Source organism: Phyllobates terribilis, unplaced genomic scaffold, assembly GCF_046119375.1.
Source record: "Phyllobates terribilis strain yellow unplaced genomic scaffold, ASM4611937v1 Scaffold_2__4_contigs__length_985480577, whole genome shotgun sequence".
Classification (NCBI taxonomy): Eukaryota; Metazoa; Chordata; class Amphibia; order Anura; family Dendrobatidae; genus Phyllobates; species Phyllobates terribilis.
Window position 1 is genome coordinate 232,122,020 of NW_027362762.1, and position 27,504 is coordinate 232,149,523.

A 27,504-nucleotide genomic window follows, 5' to 3' on the forward strand; every position below is an offset into this window, starting at 1 on the left:
GATCCTCTAGACATAAGTATATACCCTATGGACAGATCACCAGTACACATCCTACAATACTGGCCCTCGATCCTCTAGACATAAGTATATACCCTATAGACAGATCATCAGTACACATCATGCATTCCTCATCCTGACACTGGATGTCACACAGGAGTGTGCTGAGCTGTTTCCTATGTGATGATCTGGGGCTAATACTCCATTGTCTGGTAAAATAATTCTTTCTTTATTTTGCGTCCATTAAAAACTTGCAAAAACTACAATGGTTGTACAGACAGGGTAGGGGAGCAAGACGCATTTCGAACGCTCACTTGCGTTCTTCATCACTTTATCAAGCAGTGATGCGTCTTGCTCACCTACCCTGTCTACGCAACCATGGTAATGTTTGCAAGTTTTTAATGGACGAAAAATAAAGAAAGAATTATTTTACCAGACGCTGGAACAACTATCCCTTTTTTTTTTTAGCATATTCTGGTGTGGATCCACCTGGTTCCGTTCAAGCTGGATTATAAGTACTGGGTGAGCCGGCTTTCCTTTCACTAATACTCCATTCCCTGAACTACAAACTTTCTTCTTTCAGGACTCCTAATGCGCTGATTTCCTCCAGCCCTGAAATAAGTGTTCCTGGCTTGAATCCCCCAGTCAGACACGCAGTGGAAATGAAATGCAGCATTGTACAAGCTGAAGCCTTCTCACATTGTTACTGTCTCAGCCCTAACTGATCTAATCAATGACACAAAGCATTGCTATTCTATAAACGCCCTTTAAACCATCCCTTCCTTTGCGATTGGTGGACAGGCAGCGAGGGGCGGGTCATGAGAGCGAGCGCTGATTGGCTGGCATGAGAACAGTGTCAATGTTTAAGCAGCAGCGTGAGGTGAATAGAGTCAGTCAGTAAAGAGGCATTTGGAGCGGAGCTGGGATGTGACACGGTGCGGGATCGGAAGGGTTACAGCCACAACTGTTGAATTGTCCCCTACTGCTATGGATGTCTATGCATTGTGCTCCTATAGGACTGAGTGGAGGAAGCATCTGTGCTCCCAGCTGCAATGAGCCGGCAGAGAGGAAGCCCAGGGCTCCTGTCATCCCTGCTGCCAGTGCTGCTGCTGCTGCTGATCGCCGTGCTGTAGAGGGGAGACATGAGCTGGACACTTTGGAAGTGACTTGGAGCTACCCATGGTGCTGCCTGTGTGACTAGATCTATCGCATCTAGCTGCCACTAGTGCACTTGTCTGCACAGGCTGTGAAGAGGCAGCAGCAGTGCACAGCCCATGTATAGCTGGGACTCTGAGAGGTGAGTGCACTGATCATCCTCCCTTCATCATCTCTCTATGATGTGGATCACTATTGCCTGCCACTGCAGATCATCACTGGAGCCCCCTCATTACTAATCTCACATACCCCTCTTCTTTGATTTCTCTCCTTTCTCTGGATCTGACTCATGCAGTTAATAAACATCTGCATTCTGCATGTGTCATTCGTGTAGAAAGGGCCAGCAATTGAGTGTAAATGTGCAATCTGTGCGCACCCAGCGCAGAACTGGCTTCTAATTGATCCAAATAAAAGGGGGCGATGATCAGAATATCAATGCACCCACCTTTTAGAATTGATCTGCATGCATCTCATTTCAAGCTCCGGTCATGGATGATTGCTTGGCATTAATTCTCTATGCCAGTTTGCGTTTAGTGTGTATATATATATATATATATATATATATATATATATATATATATATATTTTTTTTTTTAATCATCCCTCTGAATTCAGAAACTGCCTGTTCCTATAACGTGTTTTTTTTTTTTTTCCCCGTTTTCCATTTGTGCATCCAGCCATGCTTTGCCTGTTGATTTGATCTACTGTAGGGAATGAGAACTGAAAATTAACTGAATACTACTGCTTGTAAGCCAATGCAGTGACATGATTTCTTGGAAATAAATCCACTACTGTGCAGAGAATGAAGTGAATAGGTGATTGTGATATAGCCAACCTTGATGCCAATATTGTGGTTTTCTTTATTACAGATGTACTAATTGCTGGATAGATACATTGTGCTCTAGATTGAACGTGCAGATGTCTGTGCTCACAACAGACTTTACATTCAGAATCCAGTTTTTTGCAATGTTAGTCTAGGACTACAATACAATTCCAAACAAATCATGTTTATGGCAGGTGAGATGTGCATTATTGCATCTTTAATAGAGATTTGAATTGTCTTGTAATGATAACTGCATGATAATGTTGAGAAGATAGGCATATATTACTATGACGCTGTTTGTTCATTGGGCTGTGGGGATCTGATATTTAAATTGTCCTTTCCAATTAATAATTTCAAAGAGACAAATAGCTTAGGCGGGATGGTGAAGAATTGTCTTTCCAGCAGAAAAACAACCACTGATTTAACCCTGCCAGCCTCCTCCGCCATGGTCCATTTGCTGCTTATCTAACTGCAGGTGTTTTTAAATCAACAGGTTCAAGGAACTGAGAAGAGGAGAGTGAAACAGAGAAGACCCATCACATACATATTTGGGGATGTACCTTTCAGTTTTATTGTTATTCTTTTTGTGGGCTCCTGCCCTGACTTTAAAAAACTTAAATTTTTCCGTCCCAGAGGAGGCAATTGCTGGAACTATAGTGGGCAACCTAAGCAACGATGTAAAGCTGGGCATTGCAGAGAGGGGTAAGAAATCGAACTTCAGAGTTTTGGAAAATTCTGCACCAAACCTGATTGATGTAGAACACGACAGTGGGCTGGTGTTCACCAAACAGAGGATTGATCGGGAGACCTTGTGCCGAAGAAGTTTAAAATGTCAAGTGTCCTTGGAGGTCTTTGCAAATGATAAAGAAATCTATATGATCAAAGTGGATATCACAGACATTAATGACAATTCACCATTTTTTCCATCTGAGCAGATTGATATTGATATTTCAGAAAATGCCTTCCCTGGAACAAGATTTCCTCTCACCAGTGCACATGATCCAGATTCTGGAGACTATGGCTTAAAGACATATGTCATCAACCATAATGGATTGTTTTCCTTAGATGTAAAATCTAGAGGGGATGGAACAAAGTTTCCTGAGCTGGTTATAGACAAACCATTGGACAGAGAGGAACAAAGCCATCATAATTTAATTCTAACTGCTTTGGATGGTGGCAATCCTCCAAGATCTGCCACGGTGCAAATAAATGTCAAAGTCATCGATTCCAATGACAACAGTCCGGTTTTTGAGGCACCTTCATATTTGGTGGAAATCCCAGAAAACTCACCATTGGGAAGAGTTGTAATTGATCTGAATGCTACAGATGCAGATGAAGGCTCCAATGGTGATGTTGTATACTCCTTCAGTGGCTATGCACCAGACAGAGTCCGGGAACTTTTCTCTATTGATCCCAATACAGGTGTTATTCAAGTAAAGGGCAATCTGGACTATGAGGAGAATAACATTATAGAAATTGATGTGCAAGCACGTGACCAAGGCCCGAACCCAATACCTGCCCATTGTAAAGTTACAGTGAAAGTGATTGATAAGAACGACAATGCTCCTTCTACTACCTTTGTATCAGTCCGGCAGGGAGCAATCAGTGAGGCAGCTCCTCCTGGCACTGTCATCGCTTTAGTGCGGGTGACTGATAAGGACTCTGGCAAAAATGGCCAGTTACAGTGTCGGGTTCTGGGCAATGTGCCTTTCAAACTGGAAGAAAATTATGACAATTTGTACACAGTTGTAACAGACAGACCACTGGACCGGGAGACACAGGATGAATATAATGTCACAATCATTGCCAGGGATAATGGGAATCCTCCATTAAACTCAACAAAATCTTTTACTGTTAAGATCTTAGATGAAAATGACAACGCCCCCACTTTTAATAAAGGGTTGCATGTGTTGCAGGTGTCTGAGAATAATATTCCAGGGGAATATTTAGGATCCGTGGTAGCACATGACCCAGATCTTGGACATAATGGCACAGTGTCCTATTCAATATTGCCGTCCTATGTTGGAGATGTATCAATTTACACTTTTGTGTCAGTTAATCCCACCAACGGAGCAGTTTACGCCCTTCGATCTTTTAATTATGAGCAAACAAAATATTTTGAATTCAAGCTCCTTGCAAAAGATTCAGGCTCCCCTCATCTAGAGAGCAATGTTACCGTGAGAGTGACTGTACTGGACGTCAATGACAATGCACCAGTTATCTCCCTTCCAATTCTACAAAATGACACTGCAGAAATTAACGTTCCTAGAAACGTAGGTGTGGGGTACGTAGTGAGCACAGTCCGAGCCATGGACAATGATTTTGGAGAAAGTGGGCGACTGACATATGAAATTGCATATGGCAATGAAGAACACCTGTTTGAGATTGATCCTGTGACTGGAGAGATAAAAACCCTGAATCCATATTGGGAAGAAGTGTCACCAATTGTAGAGCTTGTGATCAAAGTGACCGACAATGGAAAGCCTGCACTTTCAGCTGTAGCAAAACTCATCATTAAATCCTCTTCTGGATCTCTACCAGAAGGGGAACCTAGGGTAAATGGCAAACAACACCAGTGGGATATGTCTTTGCCTCTTATTGTTACATTAAGCACAATTTCGATTATACTGTTGGCTGCCATGATCACCATTGCAATCAAATGTAAAAGAGAAAATAAGGAAATCCGAACTTATAACTGCAGGATTGCAGAGTATAGCCATCCCCAACTGGGGAAGAGTAAAAAGAAAAAAATAAATAAGAATGACATTATGTTAGTTCAGAGTGAAGTCGAGGAAAGAAATGCAATGAATGTCATGAACGTTGTCAGCAGCCCCTCACTTGCCACATCACCAATGTATTTTGATTACCAGACCAGGCTCCCTTTAAGTTCTCCTCGTTCAGAAGTGATGTACCTCAAACCTACATCGAATAATCTGACTGTTCCTCAAGGCCATGTTGGCTGCCACAACAGTTTTACTGGACCAGTGAGCAACACGACTGAGACTACGTCTAATCGGATGTCCATAATTCAGGTATGGCCACCACCCTTGCATACAAGTAAATGGCATCAGTTGTCATCATATTCACTTTTATGCTTTTTGCATTGCTGTCATTTTGCGGCATTTATTTTCTTATTGTAGCAGTGAATATTTCTTTACATAAGCTTTTACTGGTATTTACTTATCGAACCATGATATTTACAAATAGAAATATAATCGTATTGCCAGATCGTCTATGCGTTCTCAGATCGGTGGAGCTGATAGAATGCTTTTGTGGACATGGAGAATAGTAAATTAATTGCAAAAAAAAAAAACAATTACTGTGCTGTTTTGGTGTATACTTTTATATGACTACTGTTTTGCTCTATAGAGAAAATACCAATAGCTGATGTCTATCTCCATTGGTTTGGGTAAAAAAATAATGGAAATGTTGCCCCCTATTTCATAGGCATATACAGCCTAGCCTGAGCAGAGCCTTGCAGTCTCTCTGGTCGGTTACCTTCTCTCCTTCCCTCTGCTTTGCAATATTACGCATACATATCTCTTTCTATAATATGTCTTTCCGCATAAACCTTGAATATCACTAACCTCTGGACAGGTTAAAAAGGGAGCTGATTGCATGGAAATTGCTTGCTAGAGTCTACCATGGAAACAATGCTATTTGTATGCAGAGTTTATATTTGTTACTGCAGTTGGTAGGTGTATGGAGAGCAAGCAAAGCTGGGCTTGTGCTGGGTTTCTGCAGGACATGACACAATACCATGTCATGTGTGAAAGAATGAAAAATTATTATTAAAAGGACAACATTTGCACGTTTAGCTAATACATTGCCAAAAATTCTATATGTGCTGGTTTGGTGTTACTACACCTGTGACTGTGTGTTCTTCCATTCATGTTCTCCGAAAAACAGACATTTTCTGTGTGTGGTATGGTAACGAGTGTAACAGGTGGATTTTAACAACTAGGATCAAAACCAATCTATCTATCTATCTATCTATCTATCTATCTATCTATCTATCTATCTACACACTATTAGTTTTAAGTGCAGATGACATAGTAAATCTTCTTCGATGACTACAATAGTTCCCCTAAGTCTCCAGGCAGCACAGCAGTACCTTTTGCATGTCTAAAGGAGAAATGAGTAATAACATACTTTGCACCTGACTGCGCGGAGAAGACCTGAAAAATGTTTAAAAAGCTTTTAGCAAGTAATAGTTTGTGTTGCTGATGGTGAAGGCATTGGTTCTACATTAGGCTCCTACTCTCTTATTAATTTAATCCATGGTATTGAACCTGTGATTTATTGGTAGTATTGATCCTAATCCAAAGAGCTACGACTGTAATGGTGATTCATTACTTTGATGACGTGGTTCCTCATACTGTATGTGTAAACATTGTAGTTCAGGGTATTCATCTATTCTGCTTCACATCCTCTTAACATCCTGCAGGAATAGACACAGGGAGCTGCTAGTGAATGCATGTAGCTGTTACTGCCTAACCCAGTGTTAATAAAGCCCTGTGACATCTGCAGTCTTGATAGAGAGGAAAACGATGACATTATCTGTGTTTGTTATATTCTTCTTTTTTTAAATCATCGAGTCACTATTTGTAGGAGCAGTCACCAATATGTTTTTTTTTTTTTTTTACTGCCTTTCTAAGATGAGAATTATCATACATGATTATAGACATACTACCATACATGCATATAGACATACTTACATACATGTATATTGACTTACTACCATACATGCTTATAGACAGACATACATAAATACGTATGTACATGCATATAGACATACTAGCATACATGTATATAGACATACTAACATACATGTATATAGACATTATAGACATGAATACATACATATAGATATACTGTATATACCTGCATATAGACATATTGCCATACATGGACATACTGCCGTACAGCCATACATACATATAGACATTATAGATATACATACATACTGTTCATACCTGCATATAGATATACTAACATATGGTACATGGATATGTATATAGGCATACTAACATACATTCAAATAGACATTATAGATATACATACATACATACATACATATAGACATACTGCCATACACGGATATACATATAGACATACTAGCATATGTCAACAGGTTATGAGCGTGTGCTTTAAAAAGCAATAAAGAACACTACTCCAGAACCTCCCTCTAATTCCACTAATTGTAGAGGGGACATTTATAGCTTTAAAGTTTGGAAACAATGTTTTTTTTCCAGATGAAGTTTAACTTTGATGGGTTGTAACTTCAAGATTGACCCAGTTGGGTCTGGGGCCTTTCTTCTTGGGTATCATCAGTAGGTCAGTAGGTAACTACTACTGGTAATCTGCTGTACACGACCAAATAATGTAACAGTAAATAAATCTAGAGCAGAAATGAGTGACAGTGACCGATTAGCCGGCGTGGTCTGTACCCAGGAGTGGCCTGTATTCTTATACATAGCTATCAGTATGTCCTCTGTCACTGGACTGCAGAGAGGACACTAGGCAGGTAGTGTCCCAGTTGGATTGTATCTTCTTATCTTCTTGGATATTTGCTTTCTACCAAACTGCAAACTCCAGAATATAATGTCGTTTCTATTTTTAATCTGCATAATGTCATTTTAAGAGTCCAGGGGCTTTTTTTTAGACAATGTACCCACAATATACATTACTTAATGAAGGATACATTTCCTATAGGATATCTGGACTATAGCATTGATTGTGCTACTTGCGCATGTACCTGTGTGATGCTTTATGTGCAGTAAAAGCCGGCAGCTGATTGGATGAGAGCACGCTCCTGTCTGCCTGGCTGGACACAATACTGACAAGTGGAAGAATTCACTCTGCAAAAGGGATACTTCATATAGTAAAACGGCATCTCATAATGAAATACTTAGTGTTATATATTTATGGATCATTGGTAGCAATGGTTATATCTTTTATATCGCAGGGCGCAATTTATACTCTGTGCACATTTATACAGTGCTTTCTTTTGGATCTATACTCCTGGGTTGTAAAAAATAGAAAAACTTTTTCAGTAGGCATACCCATAGACTAAAATGGGCAAGACATGGTAAAAATAATCTTTTTACATCATATTGTGTGTTTGTTTTTTTTTCCTTTTAGAAGTACAGAAAACTTAGGCGGGCGCGCTTTGCTGGCTCCCCCCCACAAACAAATCTAAAAACGTATACCTGTTCTTTTCTCTATTAACAGGGGATGTATTGTAACATAAAGTAGAACTTGTCGAAAACGTAAATGTTTTCAATGAATTTGATGGGGGAGGAAAAAAGGTTCACCCCTCTACACACGCCCTATGTACCTCCCCTTAGAAGTGGCTCTGAAATCCAGAGAGTAGGCCTGTCTAAAGCCAACCGCACCTAAACCTAAAGGATACCTTCTTTTTAATTAATAACAGTTGTAAGTTAAGATATTGCACACGTTTTTATGAGTTTTTGAGGTATACGTCCAGTGCATCCACGATATTTCTGTAGATGTACAAATGTGAGCCTAGCTTTGATTATTTTATGATCTGTTATCAAATGTTACTAAAAGCCCCATATTCAATATTGACGAGCTCGGCCGACAGTGTAATGTGTGTGAAGGCCCCCAACAGATAAATGTTGGAGTAGTTAGGGATCAGACATGTTTGATTTTGGACTACTGATCCTTTTGTTCTTTGTGAGATAAGCCTCCACCAGAGAGGTCAGTATGTGCTTCACCTCGGCTACATCACCCCTGATGAAGCGGTGGTGAAACATGTCTCGGGCCTCTTGATGAGTGAGCTGACCACATCTAGGTATTATTGATCATTTGTGTGTATACCATTTGCAACACTTCCCCTTATTCTTCTTGTATTTACTCTCTACTATGGAGTATACTCATTTTTCCTCTTAAAGGGGATTCACCTATAATTGTGACACATCACTAACAGCTGCTATACTTAAAGGGATTTTCCCACAAACAAAAGTTCATTTTAATCAATGGCTGAGTCTGACCGTGTACAGAACATACCACAGTTCCTAGGCAGGGGAGGAAACAAAAGAGTATACAGACATTACAGCTGGGGATCACATCTGATTAATTTTGTGAGGTAAAACATTTCACTGCCTGTTTTTAAAGAATATTTTACCTCACAAAATGAATCCCCTGCTGTAATGTCTGTATACTCTTTTGCTTCCTCTCCTGTCCAGGAGCTGTGGTATGTCCTGTACACGATCAGACACAGCCATTGATTAAAGTGAACTTTTGTTCATGGGAAAACCCCTTTAAGGCCCTCTAGATAGGCTTCAGCAGTGTAGGTGAACCAACAGGTGTTCTCTTATGTATACTCATGTACACATATATACTCATGTACACATGTACTTACTCAATCTTCTATTTGTTTTTACTGCTTTGCTGCTTATATATATTTTTTGACTGATTCAATAAAATGTATGTTTTTATTAAAAACATTGTTGTACGTTGCTCCTGGCATATCCCCCCCCTTTTTTCCTCTTTAGTTATATATTTGCTTTTGTGCCTTATGGGGACTCTAATTAATCTAAAAATTTGGGTTAAATTTACATTTATCTGACAACGTAGTAAAAAGGAGTCTAAGTCTGGATTCACACGTTGCACATTTTATGATTCTCTCCACTCGTAAAATCTCCAGTGTTTAACAGCACTGTACTTTACAATACACCTCCTTTTTTAAAAACTTTTCTTATGACATCCACTTAGACTCCATGTGTGAATCGATAGATTTTAAGAAACAGGGCAAAGTTTGTATTTTTAAGATCTTTCTTTATATATAAATTAGATAAAACCATAGATCTGCTCTGAAGTTAAATTCTCCCCCAAGAATCTAATTATTTCTATTAATAATTAGTATTAATTGCTCACTTGCACATATGTCAGACATGATGCGCTCAATGTACATTATATAATACTTGTGTTTTAATATGTTTTCCACCAACACTATTGTGAGTGACTTTAACTACCTAATGATAGGTTCGGTTGGGTTTTTTCTCCATAACTTACATGCATACGTTGAGGTTAGTATAACAAACGCTTGTCAAGGATGTAGAAACTAGAATGGATCAACTCCTTTCTTTTGGCCCTTGCATTTGCATTCTGCAGATCTGCCAACACCAGGAGAGAAATTAGCCCAGTCACAGCAGTAATTATATAGCAGAAATCGCATTGGGGGCTGCTATATACAAATCCTGGGATTCCAAGGAATTGCTAGGATTTCTCTCACCAGTACAAGTTGTGAACTCTGCAGCATAGGTTATCATCAATTATCACACCTTCCTTATGTATGTGTGGGCAATGGCGTCTCTCTGTCTGGACTGGAATATGTGATAATGATCCTGATTATTTTATTACCATCATTAAGGAAAATGTGTAAGTCGGTGGTTTCTAAAATATTCTAAAGAAAAAGGAAAGTAAACACCAGGTATCTTAAGATATGTTCTTAGATATTTGGGAATATAATCTAAGCTAAATATGTTGAGATTGATTGATTACTTTTTCCAGTCTGGATATAACAAGTAGTTACTCAGTTTGTCTGCTTTGTAGAGGTCCCTGTCCCTAGTTACAAAGCAAATGATATGTAACCATTTCTTTTCTGATCCTATGCCGAGGATGTGATGATGCTCCTATCCTTCAGCCGCCCATAATACTCTTCAGCAACTTGTTTTGCCAAACTAGAAGAATGCAGTTTCGAACAATGGCTGCGTCAATAATAGTGGTTAGGATGAGAGTCAGATTTGGTCATGGCACATTAAGCTTTTAAGAGGGAAATTAATTGCTTGCTCTTCTAACCCCTGAATCCTAAACCTCACAGCATCGGGGCCAGATTTCACGACAATCCCATATGGAATTTGCTGTCAGATGGGCCTTGTAGGGTATATATCTGCTGCGCTGCATCATAGCCCTCTCCAGCTTGCAAAAGGTTAAACACTTAATGCACCTTGGAATTGAAATTGATCTAACCCTGCTAAGGGCACATATGCAATTGGTTTTCATGAAAGACAGATTAAGATTTAAAAGGTAGCTAAAGCCAAAGGGAGATAAAAATGTAACACTAAAAATACCTAATTGAATAATGGATGCGCGTAATGAATTAACCGCAAATGATAAATTAAAAAATATAATTGTCTATTATTCTAATGATTATCTTCTATGTATCTATATACTACCTAACCATCCATCTATAGACGTAGACACACATATATTGAAATATTATGTGCTTTATTTTATAAACTCTTATTGTCCAATATTGTCTTGTTAAATAGCTTGGAGCGTTAATTTTCAAACTCATACATTTGTTGCGGTCTGTCACGTCCCGGCACAGAAAACGACTTGTCCCTGAATGCTTTGAAGGTAGTAAATATAAGAGCTGAAATGTACGAGACACTACATGCTTGTGAAAACCCAATACCTTATGGCAATATAAGCTCCACTACCAAGTATATCACTGTTTAGCCAGCTGATGAAATATTAAGCAGTGCAGTGAAAAGCCAGTAGGTGGCAGTAATAAGCTGATCTTTATTCTTAGGCTTTCTTTAAAAAAAAAAAAAAATGGGAAAAAAAAACGAGAGGTAGAGAGAGAAGGAGAGAGACAAGAAATTAAGTCAGTCAAAGAGAAGAACTGAGAGTGAAGGTTGGCGTATGGCAAATGGAGGATCAGAGGATTTAAGGCACCTCTAAACTGTTGAATTTTACCAACTTGCGATTTGTTGCTTGCGTTTTGGTGTATTCCGATCCAACGTTTTTAATGTATGGTAGTGCCGAGTCTTCTGAATGCTGTGACTGAGCGATTGAAGTCCCAGCACGAGCTGCTGCAGATTGCAGAAATAGCAGCGTTTGGTCTAGGTCTTAGGAAAAAAAACTAGCAGATGGAGAAACAAATCAACACATATCTCTTGCCTTTGGAATGAATTCTCTGTGCTTTTCCTGCTCAGAATCAGATCTGTTATTTCACTCTCAAGATCAGTGGCATTTCCATGCAAAGCAGCTGAAGAGAATAATTAATACTCGGGACTGGTTGGATAACTGGCTTCTGTGTATTCTCCGCATCTCTCCTGCAAGGACGCTGGAGTAAGTAAAACCATTTCAAGCCTTTTTCTCATGTAACCTATAATACCTACGTATATTCTTGTAAACCTTTCCCAATATGCTTTGTAGAGCAAGATGTGGAGAAGCCTGACTCCCAGCTGAGATGTTTACAACTCCGAGCTCCTTCTAATGAAGGCAGAATCACGAATATTTCATGCAGTGCTCTATGTTTTTTTGTGACTGGTGACTCCACATACTAACTTACCTCTCTGGCATCTATTGTGGGTTTTTTTTTGCCAATGAAATGTTATTCCCAAGGTCTTTAACGTTCTTCATCCAGAACAAGCAGTAGTCACTGCGGCTCTTGCTTTAATGTGGAGTCCATTGGGGATTTGCAGCTATTGATTGCTTATGTTCATCACTCACAATAATATCGCACAAGATTCCGCGTTTTTTTGTGACTCGTTTTTCTATTTTACCGTAATGAACTTTGTGTCGAAGATAACAGAGAGAGTTAAGATAGATGCGATGACCATAAAACCGAAATAGGACGCATTAAAGGAAAGCTAGCTATGAATGCTGGAACTGTTCTCCATACAACTGTGATTTTTCTTCCCTGTGCTGCTTTATAATCGGAGCATCCTGCCATGGTTTGCCTGTTGATTTGTTCCAGCCTGCAGAATAAAAAAAAATGGAATTTAACTGAATACAATTGTCAGCTGTAAGCTGATGTGGCTACTGGCCTTGCAGATGAAAAAAAGCCCAAGTGTGAAATGATTGCAACCAAGCTGTGATTGTAATACTTTGCAATTGATGATCAACTTTGATGGGTCCTTGCATTTTGGATTTTTTCCAGTTAGTCTTGCAAATCCCAATGTTATTTAATATTCATGATTTTTTTTTGTTGCTTGCAAATAGAGATAATGTGAAGCAAAATACAAATTGACAGTTTTTTAAAAGGACATCTGGCAGGAAAGCGACATTACATTGAAAGCACAGAAGCTGTTTGAGAAATAGCATTTTATTTTATTGCCATTTTTGGATGCTCTGAAACTACTTTTCAATCCTCTTAAATTCTGAATGCTGTTTGCAAGGTGTTTGTGTCCAAAGCTTCTGCTATCAGAGGAACAGTTTTCCCCCTCGCCTCTCACAGAAATGAATGTGTAGATTGCAGTCTGTCTAATCTTCTTTAGTAGAGATAGTTATCGTCCGCTCTAACTAAACCTTCCAAGATAGGAAAACTTGATTTTCTTGGAAATTGAAATCAATCTCCTAATACTGTCATAACTGCCCTCATGTGTCAGCTTGCTGGGAGCTTATCGTCTGGATTAGTTTTTAATTCAACTGCGACTGGACTGACAAAACAATTAGTAAACTGATAAACAGCCACTCATTGGGATGTACCGCTTTGTATTTTTTTACTTTTTCTATTGGGTTTCTGTTGAGGCTTTGAAAACTTTAAATTATTCCATTTCAGAAGAAGGGGGGTCAAGAAATGCCTTTGGCAACATTAATGATGCACAACTGGAATTACCTGAACGAGGTAAAAAACCTAATTTCCGAGTGTTGGAAAACTCAGCTCCACACCTACTGGATGTTGATCCAAATAGTGGGCTGTTGTATACTAAGCAACGCATTGACCGAGAGACTCTGTGCAAAAACAGCCCTAAATGTGTTCTCTCACTAGAGGTATTTGCGAATGACAAAGATGTATGTATGATCAAGGTGGAGATCCTTGATATTAATGATAACTCACCTAAGTTTGCATCAGACCAGATCGACATTGATATTTCAGAAAATGCTTCCCCAGGAACTAGATTTCCATTGACTACTGCTCAAGATCCTGATCTGGGCAATAATGGCTTGAGAACATATAGGATGAGAGGTGATAATGGTTTATTTTCTTTGGATATAAAATCCAGGGGTGATGGCACAAAAGTTCCAGAGTTAGTTATTCAGAAAACATTGGACAGAGAAGAACAGTCACATCATACCCTTATTTTAACTGCCTATGATGGAGGTATCCCTCCAAGATCAGCCAATCTGCAAATCAACATTAAAGTTATTGATGCCAATGACAATAGTCCTGTCTTTGAAGCTAAATCTTACACTGTTGAAATAGCTGAAAACTCACCTATAGGCAAAATGATAATTGATCTCAATGCTACAGATTCTGATGAGGGCACCAACGCTGATGTTATCTATTCATTCAGTGGTTATGCTTCTGAACAGGTATGGGAGTTATTTTCCATTGATTCTAAAACAGGTGTCATACAAGTCAAGGGTAACATAGATTATGAAGAAATCCAGATGCTTGAAATAGATGTTCAGGCAGAAGATGAAGGCCCCAATCCAATACCTGTGCATTGTAAAGTGACTGTTCTAGTTATTGATGTCAATGACAATTTCCCTTCAATTAGTTTTGTGTCCGTCAGACAGGGAGCAATTAGTGAGGCCTCACCCCCTGGTACAGTCATTGCTCTAGTTCGAGTTACAGACAAAGACTCAGGAAAAAATGGCCAATTCCAGTGTTGGGTATTGGGCAATGTGCCATTCAAGCTTGAAGATAATTATGACAATTTTTTCACAGTGGTAACAAGCAGACCTCTAGACCGAGAAATACAAGATGAATACAACATAACTATCATCGCTAGAGATAATGGCAACCCTTCTCTTGATTCCACCAATTCATTCTCTGTGAAAATATTGGATGAAAATGACAATCCTCCATCTTTTTCTAAAAGTATGTATGCACTACAAGTATCTGCAAACAATATCCCAGGAGAATACCTTGGTTCAGTTCTAGCACAAGATCCAGATTTAGGACAAAATGGCACCGTATCTTATTCTATCTTCCCGTCATACATTGACAGTGTTTCTATCTATACATACGTTTCCATCAACCCCCGGAATGGCGCTATTTATGCCTTGAGAACTTTCTATTATGAGTTGACCAAATATTTTGAGTTTAAAGTAATCGCAAAAGATTTAGGGTCTCCACATTTAGAAAGTAATGCCACTGTGAGAGTGTCTGTATTAGATGTGAACAACAACGCGCCAGTCATTGTTTTGCCAAGCTTACAGAATGATACTGCCGAGATCTACGTGCCCAGGAATGTGGGCATGGGATACATCATAAGCACCGTAAGAGCCATGGACATTGATTTTGGAGAAAGCGGTAGGGTCACTTATGAAATCATTCAAGAAAGTAAAGAACACCTCTTTGAAATAGATTCAGTAACTGGGGAGATCAGACTGCTCAATCCACACTGGGAGGATATCGCCCCAGTAGTAGAACTGATAATCAAGGTCACTGATAATGGAAAACCTTCACTGTCAACTGTAGCAAAACTCATCATTAAGGCAAATTCGGACTGTTTAGGCTGCTATGAAGAGGAAGATAATGTTATAGGAGAACAGCGGGACTGGGACATCTATTTGCCCGTATTGGTTGCTCTCAGTGCAATTTCCATAATTCTGTTTGCTGCAATGGTCACAATAGTGGTTAAGTGCAAGAAGGAGAATAAAGAAGTTGGCCCATATAATGGCAGGACTGCATATACTTCCCAACCAAAGCTAGGAAAAATGAAAAAGAAGAACGTCAACAAAAACGATATTATGTTGGTGCAGAGTGAAGTGGAAGAAAAAAATGCCATGAATGTTGTCAGCTGTCCACTACTAGTTACATCTCCCATGTACTTTGATAGTCAGTCCCGACTTCCTCTCAGTTCTTCTCATTCAGGAGTGATGTATCTTACTCCTACTTCCAATAACCAGACTGAGTCTCAAGGAAATGTTGAATGTCACAGTCACAACAATGATACAGGACAAGTCCGACCATCAGTGGAGAACGCCTCTACCTGGATACCATTAACGAAGGTAGGAGCAATGCCATGTAGTTTAATATGGGTTTTAATATATACAATAGAAGTCTTAATCAAACCTAGAACATTTCTCTGATGTTCTTTTAATCTACTGTAAGACCACATTCACACATTCAGTATTTGGTCAGTATTTTACATCAGTATTTGTAAGCGAAAACAATGAGTGGGTGATAAATACAGAAGTGCTGATGTGTTTCTACTATACTTTCCCACTCCTGCTTTTGTCTTACAAATAATGATGTAAAAATCCACCAAAATTGTGGAAAAGACCTAATTCTGACGTGACATATAAGGCCCGATTCATGATTTGTGAAGTTAGTTTTCTTAATTTTTTTTCTTGTGGTATTTACTGATGTTTTTTGTGCTAAAATTATCAAAATGGTGAATGTAGTTCATTAATCTGGCACAAAAATAGCAAAAAAAATCTCTTTATTTTTGTGTATAAACCTGTTTTGCGACTTTTTAGCGCAAAATGTTGCGTGTTGTGATAAAATGTTGTAAAAATTGTACAAACGTTTTAGGTGCACATAAAATCACAAGGGGACTGGAGTACATTTGTGCCAAATTTTGCAACATTTTAAAAAGTTGTATAAAATTGTCTGAAAACATCTGGAAGCCGCAAACCCGGCGAAACAAGGGCGAACGTTTAAAAAAATATGTACCGGAGTACATAAATAAATGCACTGGAGTACATTTGTGCCAAACTTTGCAACGTTTTAAAAGTTGCATACGATGAATTGGCTGAAAACATCTGGAAGCCGGCAAACAAGGGCGAACATTTAAAAAAATACAAAAACATACCCATACTCATACCCAAACGCATACCCAAACTCATATATAATAGACTTTAAAAAGGTGCAAACTAAAAGATGTACAAAATACAAATGAAAATAGATAAAAAACTAGACAAAAAAGACTGAAATACAGTAATGAGTCAGGCCCATAGTATTTTCCGCTACAATTTCTAATGTTGAATTTTACACTGAAGGTGAATTCACATGCTGCATAAGTTTATTTCACAGGAAAATCAGCCACAAAATCAGTGTTTCTTTCAGCAGATCTTGATGCGGATTTAAATGGGTATTCCCATCACCAAGATCCTATCCCAATGTGTAGTAGTTGTAATAATATTAGCAAATACCTCCAATTAGAAATGTAGTATAGTTCTGCTGATTAGCTATGTCACTTACTCCATGTACAGAGCATTGCAGTATCTTAGGTATCCATGGTTACGATCAGACTCGGACTGGCCCACAGGAGAAGAGGAGAATCCTCCGTTAGGCCACTGTGAAGGACTGCTAATAAGTAGTGCTATTACACTTGATTCACAACTTGCAGAAAAAGGTATCATCTAACCATTCATTAAACAAGCTAGCCAAACTAATGTTACATTGTAGCAGAAATAAATTTGTGTTCTAGGGTCAGGTTATTTTTGCAGGTAGCTGAACAGTGGTCTCCAAGAATCAATGTTACTGGTGGGCCTTTGCCAACCCAGTCCAACGCTGGTTACGACCACTCATTTAGTGACAGTTCGTTAGTTGTTAGTGGTCATGACCATGGATATCTAAGCTACCTTCATGCCCTGTACATGGGGTAAGTGACATTGCGAATCAGGAAAACTATACTTCATTTCTAATTGGATGTATTTGCTAATATTATTATTATTATTATTATTACATATTGAGATAAGATTTTGAAGATTGGAATACCCCTTTAAATACTGATTTACTTCTGCAGATTTTTGGAGTGCTAAGGGTAAAATCTGCAATAATTTTGATGTAAGTCAGCATCAAAATTGCATTATTTTTTGCATATATGTCTGTGGTGTAAAATGAAGCTAGACACGAATCTCCTCTTTTGCATATATGTTTATGAATAGCAATAATTTCCTAGACAACTCATTATATACAATATATTAAAGACCTCCTTGATGTATTTGATTTTAGTCAGAGCCAATATAATGTTTATGCTGCTTTTAGGTATGCCTTGGAGCCGATCTGTAGAAATGTGGCATATTGACGATCAATAAAAATGAAAAACTCAGCTACCCATGTAGAATAAATATTACGGGGCAGGAGACAGGAGGCTGAAGCAATGCATTGGGAAGCAGTGGCTGGAAGGCATTTGGAAACTAATACATTCAAATGATTTGAAACTGTGCAATGAAACAAGGCAAATGCATTTCCTCCCTTCGTGCATTAGCACAGCTGGCATGTCAGTCATCACAAGAGTTATACATGGGTTTCTAAAGCAATTCGACCAACAGTGAACACGCAAGAAGGCTGCGGCATGTGACAAGAGTGTTTGTGGCGGATGTTATGGGGGCAGGGATCATGGATTATCATTAGGGAGTAAAAGATTAAAGCCGCACTCCAGTATTGTTTTTCTACGTAGCTTATGAGAATAATGCTGAGTCTTCTGTGTATTCCGTGTGTATACCCGTTGTAGTTGATATGCCTTCTGCCTCACTGATTTGGTTCCCCTAAAGCAGGCATTTCCCTTAATGCCTCATCATATTTCTCTTACCCCTATCTAATGGCCAGAGATTAGTCACATGGAGCTGGTGTCCCTGTATACAGCAGTCTCTGTGTACCCTACGGGGTGCTCCTTTAGCCAGCTTCGTCTATTATGTCACTTCACTTTTGCAAAATAGCGTTGGCAGATTGATAAAGCGGCCTAAAAGAAAAAAACTTTGTTTGCTACCCATAGCAACCAATCATAGAGCAGCTTTCATTTTTGAAAAAATTTAAACTGCTCTGTGATTGGTTACTGTGGGCAGCAAAAGAAAGTTTTTCTTTTATCTAGCTCTTCCACTATTACAGAGAGACAAAGAGGGCATGACTAGGTGAGGAAGAGAAGAGAGCTGCCAGGGTGGGTTAGATAGGGGTTGATATCAGCCTGTTTTTCAGAGTTTGGGTCTGGTAATACGACACAGCCATGGAACGGCGGCGCATGGAGTGGTGCAGTCAGGAAGAAATGATGAGGGCACTGTTATGTCACTAATATACTAGTATCACGAAAGGGAACGTAGCCAGCTCATCTGAAGCACAGGTGCACGGATCTGGTGTGCATCACTGACAGCAAAATAAAAAGAAAAAAATCCAGCACTCTTGAAGTGTATGAAATATATGTAAAAAACACATTTTATTTTCAAAAGAATAAAATACAATCCAGCACAAAAAAATGCAATATGACGCGTTTCGAATGCAGTACACCCTCTTAGTCGTAGCATGCATTGCATTTTTTTTTTTTTGCTGAATTGTTTTTTATTCTTTTGAAAATAAAATGTGTTTTTTACATATATTTCATACACTTCATGCTACGCCTAAGAGCGCATACTGCGTCCGAAACGTGTCAGTTACATTTTTTTTTTGTGCTGGATTGTTTTTTAATCTTTTAAAAATAAAATGTTTTTTCTGCATATATTTCATCCACTTTAAGAGTACTGTATTTTTCCCTTTTTAACATACTAGTATGTTTCGAAAAAATAAAAAATACTGAAGTAATACTTTAATTTTAAACAATTCAGGTTCAATTATGTTCAGTAATTCGGTGAGAAACGTCATAGTTTAATTCCAGTGGATACACATCTGTCCATGTCATGTAATGATCACACATCTGCACGGCTCGTGACAATGTGCTGTAACCAGATGTGCACCGGTGTGATTAGCACACACACCGGACTGATTTTTATGCCCTGAAAGTATATAGTAAAGGGCTAGCCGCAGACTGCAAGCAGAGGTCTTGAATACCAGGAGGAATTGGTACTGACAACTGTAACATTTCATTAAACAATGAAATACATTTTCGGATACTGTAGTAAGCCTTGTAAAGAATCCCCAATGATCATGGTGTGAGGCTGGCATAGGCTGGTGAACTTGACATCCACTGTGACCACAGAATGGAAGCTGTATGCGCTTGAGTAGTTATACAAATTTGACACATTTCTGAAAAATGAAGCTTTTTTTTCTTTCCTTTTTTAACAGTTTTGACTTTTTAAAATGTTTCTGACTGTATTCCTCTTCATTGCCTTTTCCCTTACATGGTGCTTGCACTGCACGAAAGAGATGGGTCCATTGCTAATATATATTTTTTCATATATTGTGATGCCTAGGTTTTTATTAATCATTCACATTGTTGTAGATGAAATTGATTCGTACTTTGCCATTTACCTTCTGAAATTACAATAGAGGAAAAAGTCACCTCATCATATACTGTAGGCTTAAAGCAAAAGCTACTAATTTATTTGGAAAAAAAAATTCACTCTTCATAATAACTTGCTCAACATGAGAGAAATAATAAATTGGTTTATTCAGCCAGTTAAATACTAAAAAATTAACATATATGAAAATTCACTATATTCAAGCTAGGCTCTGTTCATACTATATGGGTTCTGTCAGGGACTTCAGTATTTTTGATACCAAGAATACCACAGTTTCCAATACTATTCATGCCAACTAGAATTAAAGCAGACAGATAGAGATGACCGAATCTGACAAGATTCGAATTTGCCAAATCGCATGAATTTTACTACGAAATTCAATTTGGAGCTAATTTATGTCCGGATATTGAGTGCTCATCATTGTGCTCTGAGGTCTGGAGAAATCCTAGGTCATATTAAATGGAGGATGTAGAAAAAAGACCTAATTCTCATCTCACTGCTTACCTTTTCTGCTCACCATCCCCCTTATGATCCTCGGCGCATCTTCTTACCTCTTCCTACCTCCACTGCGTGCTGAAATCCTGGGTATTTTCATACTAGGCCCGAACTTCAAGTTGTGATTAGTCCCAGAACGTCTGTGCACATCGTGGACCTAGTCGCGGTCTGAAGTGCATACTGTAAGGTAGCCGCGAAAATTGTGATGTCACAACGTCACTGCATCTCTACAATGCACAGGTGCAGGGATGTCCTATTCCTAGTTGCAGTCGGATGTCCTGGCCTAAAGTCCGCATTATAAATTTGTGGCGCACATCATGCCGTCACATCATAAAAATGTCCGGAGTGTCAGCACGCAGGAGCAATAAGAAGAGGTGATGAGGACTGTATGAGGGGGAGTGAGCAGTGGAGGTGGCCGGTGAGATGAGCGATTAAGTGAGTATTTGTTTTTTCCTGTGCCCTGGATAAAGGAAAGCATCACTTCTGAACATTGCCAATAATAACTGGTTAGCATTCTGATGCCAAGAGAGGTCCGCTATTTTTATCCTTTTGTACTTGGGGATGATAGAATCATAGAATGTTAAAGTTGGAGAGGACCTCCAGGGTCATCTTTTCCAACCTCCTGCTCAATGCAGGATTCACTAAACCATCTCAGACAGATGTCTATCCAGCCTCTGTTTGAAGACTTCCATTAAAAGAGAACTCACCACCTCTTGTGGGATGTTAGCATCAGATTTGGTGGTCTCCTGGAACATGTCATAAGCATATGCGAAAGTGCTTGCTGTTGTATCCACCTTGAATATGTATTGTAGATGCATGGAAGAATTCAAGGTGAATATTTACTGTGGAAAACAACATTTTTCAACAGAATCTCCCTTGAAATTAGACTTAAAGGAATAATCTGAAAAAAATGTAAACCATGTGGTATAATTAGTTTATGATCATGGGTGTATAAAACAGATTTTATCCTTGTTTTAGTCTTCAGAGATACTTTCCAATGTATTATCTGAGATCACCAAGTTGTGTAACTTTAAGAAGTGGTTTACATACTTATTTTCAATAATGTGGGTACATGGCATGCAAGTTTGAGATTTCAGTGTGTTATGAATTCCCCTTCCGAAAGAGCCAAATTCTTCTGTCTCGAAGTTGCCTCCCACATAAAACAGATGATCACATATGCAACTCATTGTCATTTGGCAGAGCAACAGGCTCCATCCCTATATAAGCATTGAGGCTAATGAGTTTCATCTTCTTTCTGGCAACATATCGAGACCCAACAAAACAAAACAGAATATCAGCATGACATGACTGAGAGGGATCATTTGGATCTGATAATTGTTTTATTCATTGACTCTATACCCTAATAAACGTTAAGGCGCACTAATCTTATATAGGAGCTATGACAAAGTAGTCAAAGTCCCATTAGGTAAGTAAAGCAGTTTCATATAAATATAGTAAATTATGCACATTTATTATCCAAGTTATAGAATTGTTAAACTTGCCTAGAATATGATATTAAAATATCATGAGAGCAAGTAAAACTGAATATAATTTTATCTGAAAATAATAATTTGTTCATTTTTAGTACGCAAAAATACATTGTAGTTTTTTTGCACTTTGACTTGTAACCATTAATTTGAATCTTATTGGATATTGTTTGATACACAAGCAATTTAGCAATTTATTGCTTATTAAAATGTTCTGCTGTGTGTATATATAGTCATGGCCGAAAGTGTTGACACTTTTGATATTGTTCCAGAAAATTATTGCAATTACACATGTTTTGTTATTTCCTTTGTGTGTATTGGAACAACACAAAAAAAAACTAAGGGAAAAAAAAAGGCAAATTGGACATAATTTCACACAAAACCCCCAAAAATGAGCTGGACAAAATTGTTGGCATCCTCAACTTAACCCTCAACCCCTGCAGATACAATGTGTGTGCAACCACACAGACAGCAATGGGCGCAGCACTGGGCTCCTCCAATGTCGGTGTGCAAATGCAGACAAACGAACCGATTCTAGGCCGCATTCTCTCTTACCAACAGAGTGCTGTCAATCACAATAAGGGACTGGCTTTAATATGCAAATAGGAGGGCTTAACAGTGCACCAAAGCCACACCCACCAAGGGTTACCGAAGTGCCCTCATTTGCATATTAAAGAACAGATTTTTCATTTTAGTTAAACTGCATATGCCTGTTATGATTTTTATAGGAGCCGTGTCCCTTATGTTACAGTTTAATTGGCATTTAATTGGCATCTTGGGGTGACAGACTCTCTTTAGGTAAAATACGCCTAGTGAAATATTTAGCTTGCATTCAAAATGTTACGTCTTCCCTTTGTTACATCTTTTTGCTATATTTATTAGTAAGTAAGCAAGCATTCCAAAATTGAATATGTTTCTAATTGTTTGCCTGTTTTCAAATCACGACATTCACATCTACATATAAGGTAAATGTGCAAAATCAGTGTAAATGGTTTACGTTATAATTATTATTACTATTATTTTTACTACTATTATTTGCAGCTAGTTACCTATGTTACGTGCTTCTAGTGCATTCACAGGCTTGTACCATACCGCTAGACTGTTGCTCATTCATTTTCTTTGGGATGTTTTATTGTGAATGGATTATTACACATGATTAGCATTGGCAAGAGGCCCTTGGGTAGACAAAACGAAAATAATGTGACAAATGCTAAAATAAATTACCCTCTGAGGGCTGAGCGTGTACTTCTAGTGACTGCCCTACACTTTGTCTTCATTATGGCGAATGCAGCTTGACCACTTTTGAAAACTGTTTTCTATAGATCAATTTGACAAACAATACAATGGGTTATATCTTACACAACCAGTTCACCCTTATGCATTTTAATCGCACTTTCCTTATGCCTCACTTGTCCTTTTGTAAAGCCCTTTTTCTTATATTTTTAAATAGGAGTGTGCGGAAAGCTAAATAATGGCCTCAAATGGCTCCCATTAGATAATATAAATGATTGGAATAGGGCTTTGATGTCGTGTTGTTGAGGTCATGTTGTTATGTACAACTATTTGTCATTCTTTAGAAGTATTGATTAGGATGGCTCAGTTTTAGGGTAAGGCCTTTCTCTCTGGCTTTTAGAGTTAAAAGCACAAATAGTCTGGGAGGGACAATGTTTTAATCATAGGAGTCCTTGCTTGCAGCTTTTTACAAACAGTAAAATAGTACTATTTATGAGGAATAGGGTTTAATGGGGTTGTCCGGTCCATATCGATAAGTCTGCAGTCACTCTGTATGACTGCAGACTTATGAATTCCCCCCCGAACGCAGGTACTGTGTGCTGCGGGGATTTTCCGATTTCTAAGTATTCATTATACATACTCCAGACCAGAACTCGTCCAGTGGGCGTGGCCTCACTACACTTGTATGGAGCCAGGCCACGCCTACTAGTCAGCCACGCCCACTGGACAGCTGCATCACTAGTCAATATAAGTGTATGGAGCGAGGCCAAGCCCACTAGTCGGGCTCTGGCCAGGAGTATGTATAATGCATACATAACTTCCAGTCCCAGGTCATAAACAGAGTGACTGCAGACTTATCGATTTAGACCGGACAATCCCTTTAAATTTACTGTCAGATATTGCTGCTCTACTTTTGCTCTTATGAGTAAAATGCTGAATTTATGCAGAAATATACTTGTCAGATCTTCTAATGTTGATAGGGATCCACTAATAGCTGGACAAGTTAGACTCTGTTCACACATCTGTCTGTTCCGTAAATAGAATGTCCAAACAAAATAAGAGATCCGTTACATCAGCTATGCACATAGAAGCAGAGGGACCCCACTTATTATTATGGGGTCTTTCTTGGTGTAGGTTTTTTAGAATGGGGAAAAAATCCTGCATGCAGAACTTTTTATTTTTTTTAATTTACATTCTCAAATATGCAACCAAGACAGACCCTTGATCATTATGGCCCCACAGCTTCTTTTTGTGTAACTGATGTAACGGATAACTTATTCAATTTATCTGTTCCTAAAATGGATGTAGCACTATTTTCATAGTTATGTACTTATTCTTCGAGATTCTTGAAATGACAAATCTATTTTTTATACAAGCCAGGGTCAGAAATGATTTCTGGACAGAAATGTGTTCCTAATTCTCTTTTATTTGCCTATTACATTTTTCAATTCCCATAATTAGGAATCTGTAAACCTCAAAGAAAGAAAGAAATAACTCCTACTGGTTTTGATACGTACAGATTTTACTTTAAGTGTCTTTTTTATCGCTAATTACAGTAATGCAATCTAATGAGGCAAGAAGTAACAGGAGCACGTCGTAGAATGTTGGCTTTGCTATCTTTTTTATTGTGGGCCTTTGAAAGAAAAATGTTTTTAAAGGAATTCCAAGTTCCAACTGCTTTCCTCCTAGATATCTCTGCTATTATTGTGTTGTGAATTGCGTCACTGATTTTTTTTTTGTTTCAACTTTGTAATATTTTCTGCAAAGTTCACATACAGTGGAATGATGATATTTATTGATGTGAGCTTAAGTATTTGATAGATAAATGGTTCCAATACATTTTTTAATAGAGCTGGTAGTGTGCATCATATTTCTTTTTTTTTTTTTTGCTAATTATTCACCAATACCGTTCATTCCACTGCAGCACTTTCTAAGCCAATCTGTGGTCCTCCCTGGTCCTTCAGTGATACCATGCATGCCATACACCATTCATGGGACCACTGCAGCCATTAAGTCATTTTAACTATCATGTGCTCCTCAATTTTACTGTTTAGGCTAGTGATTGACTGCAGTGATTGGTCACGCGTATGATGTACATGGCGCCATTGCTGCAAGACCAGCAGAAACCACAAATGAATCATAAATCTTAAAATTTAGCACATCATGTTCCTAAATCCTTGGCCATCAAACAAGTTTGTGTGGATAGCTTCTAAACTGTTTAACTACCTTTGATTCATTTTTTTGCGATGTATGCTGAGAACACCATAATGTAGGAGCCGAGACCCTAATTACAGTGATGTGTCACCTACTAGGCTGTGTTTAGTTGTTTCAATACAATCAATGGTTTCTCAGCAGGAGATTATCACTACAGGACAACTGGCCTCGTGCCTCCTAGTCCAACCCCGCCCTCAGCACTGATTAGCACCTCTGTCTCCATACAATATGCCCAGAAAGCTGTGCTGTGGCGCAGTTATACACTGCTCAACAACTGAGCTCTGCTAGATCTGCAGCAGAGTAAACTCTGTCTCTATCATGACTGTGGCACCCAGTAAATGAAGTGATACATCACTGGAATCGGGGTCTCTCCCTACATCATACTTTTGTCAGATCGCATAGCAAAAACCTTCTGACAGACTTTACATATAATTGTTGATTATGTCATATATGCATTTATTCATGTACCTTAAGTAAAAAGTTTTTCTCTGAAATCTGACAGCCGCCTAAAGTAACTGTGGTCCCTAACTTTGCAGAAAGTAATCGAATCGTTCCGTGATCATATTTGCATGTGTATAGATACATTAGCCATTTGTTACTGCTTAGTCACATCCTGCAATGTTAGGTAGAGTATTCATAAATATCTCCATCATTGTAGACTGACAGCCTCTTTTGTTGTCCCATCCTTGCAATATCTAGCTGATGTGTCAGCGGCCTCCCACCTTTCACAATGCTTTTAAGGTGCTAAACCTTCTTGCATTTTTAGCAACATTGAAAAAAAAAAGTCTTCCTGCAGCATTCAGCGCGAGGTTACATCAGGATATTACAGACCATAAAACAGAGTAAGTGTCTTGCAGCATTTTAATATAGCTGCTCTTCTTATGTGCTTTTGTCCCTTGATGACAGCTTCTAATAAATCCAATCTCCTACTACATCTCGTATTGTTTCCTTCTTAGATGTAAAGGCTCTGACTGTGTATAATAAATGGAGGTCTACAGCCTTTTCTTCATTCCAGGCAGATATGACATGGTCTTCATTATGACTGATTGCTACAGGGGCCACATGTGTTGTCACAGTTATGGATGGCAAATCGTAAGATAAATTATTAAAATTTAATTCAATTTGTCAATTTAGCTCTTCTTCCAAAAATAGTGTTTAACATTCTGCATTGTCAAAAATCATTTGTTTGATGGCCGGCCATAATAGCATATGCAGAAACATCGTCAAGTGCAAGGGTGTCATTCATGCCCAAAAAATTGCTGTACAGACTACGTACATAGAGCTCTGGTGAACAGAACCTAGCTTTTACTTGCCGCATTGTATTATAAATAGAGATTAATATTAGAATTTATTCGAGTGGTATTGAAATCCTCTCGAATATTACAAAGATCTGTGTTCTCCAAAATACGGATTTTTATGTGAATTCAGAAAAATGGCAACCAGCTAAAACAGATGTATCTAGCTAAAACTTATACCTCACCGCTCTCATGTCCTGGAACCCCCACTGCCTCTGGTGTCTGCTGCTAGCAATTTGGTCCTCAGGGCTTCTTCTTTCCACAGTCATGCGCTGGTATCTTCAACTAGAAGAGAACTTCTGGCTACAACCAAGCCTTAGAGGTCATGGACTCATGGCACATTGTAACATTGTGAACACATAACGCGCTGTGTCCTCCATGGATTGGTCACGGCCAGAAGTCCTGTTCTAGAGTGAAGCCACCAGCTCGATTATGCGGGAGAAAGAGGCCCTGAGAACCAGATGGGTGGACAGCAAGAACTGGAGTTAGCTGGGTTACTGGGACAGGAAAGCGTTGTGTTGAGTATTAGTGGGTCCCCGTCCCCCCCTACGTGTTACATTTATTATGCTCTGAAACCTCAGTGCTCAAGAGGGAACATTCAGGTCACGCAGAATAACTTTGCTGTGAATTAAATGTCCCCATAAAATCTGCACAATTTGGCGAATCTGAATCTCACCAGATCTTCTCATCTCTAATT

The 27,504-nt window shown here is 38.7% G+C and overlaps 1 protein-coding gene across 6 annotated transcripts in view; it reads left to right on the forward strand.

Annotated features, from left to right (window-relative positions):
• The first annotated feature begins 837 nt into the window (after positions 1-837).
• Positions 838-27,504, forward strand: part of PCDH17 (protocadherin 17) — a 258,864-nt gene continuing 232,197 nt past the window's right edge. The window contains exons 1-2 of one of the 6 annotated variants that reach the window (XM_073663941.1): positions 838-1,294; positions 2,469-5,007. In XM_073663941.1, coding sequence (XP_073520042.1) covers positions 2,530-5,007 — 2,478 coding nt within the window. In that variant the 5' untranslated portion in view covers positions 838-1,294; positions 2,469-2,529. Of the gene's footprint in view, positions 1,295-2,468; positions 5,008-11,292; positions 15,917-27,504 lie in introns of those variants that run through there. The other 5 variants (XM_073663939.1, XM_073663938.1, XM_073663942.1 and 2 more) reach the window with 5 other exon arrangements.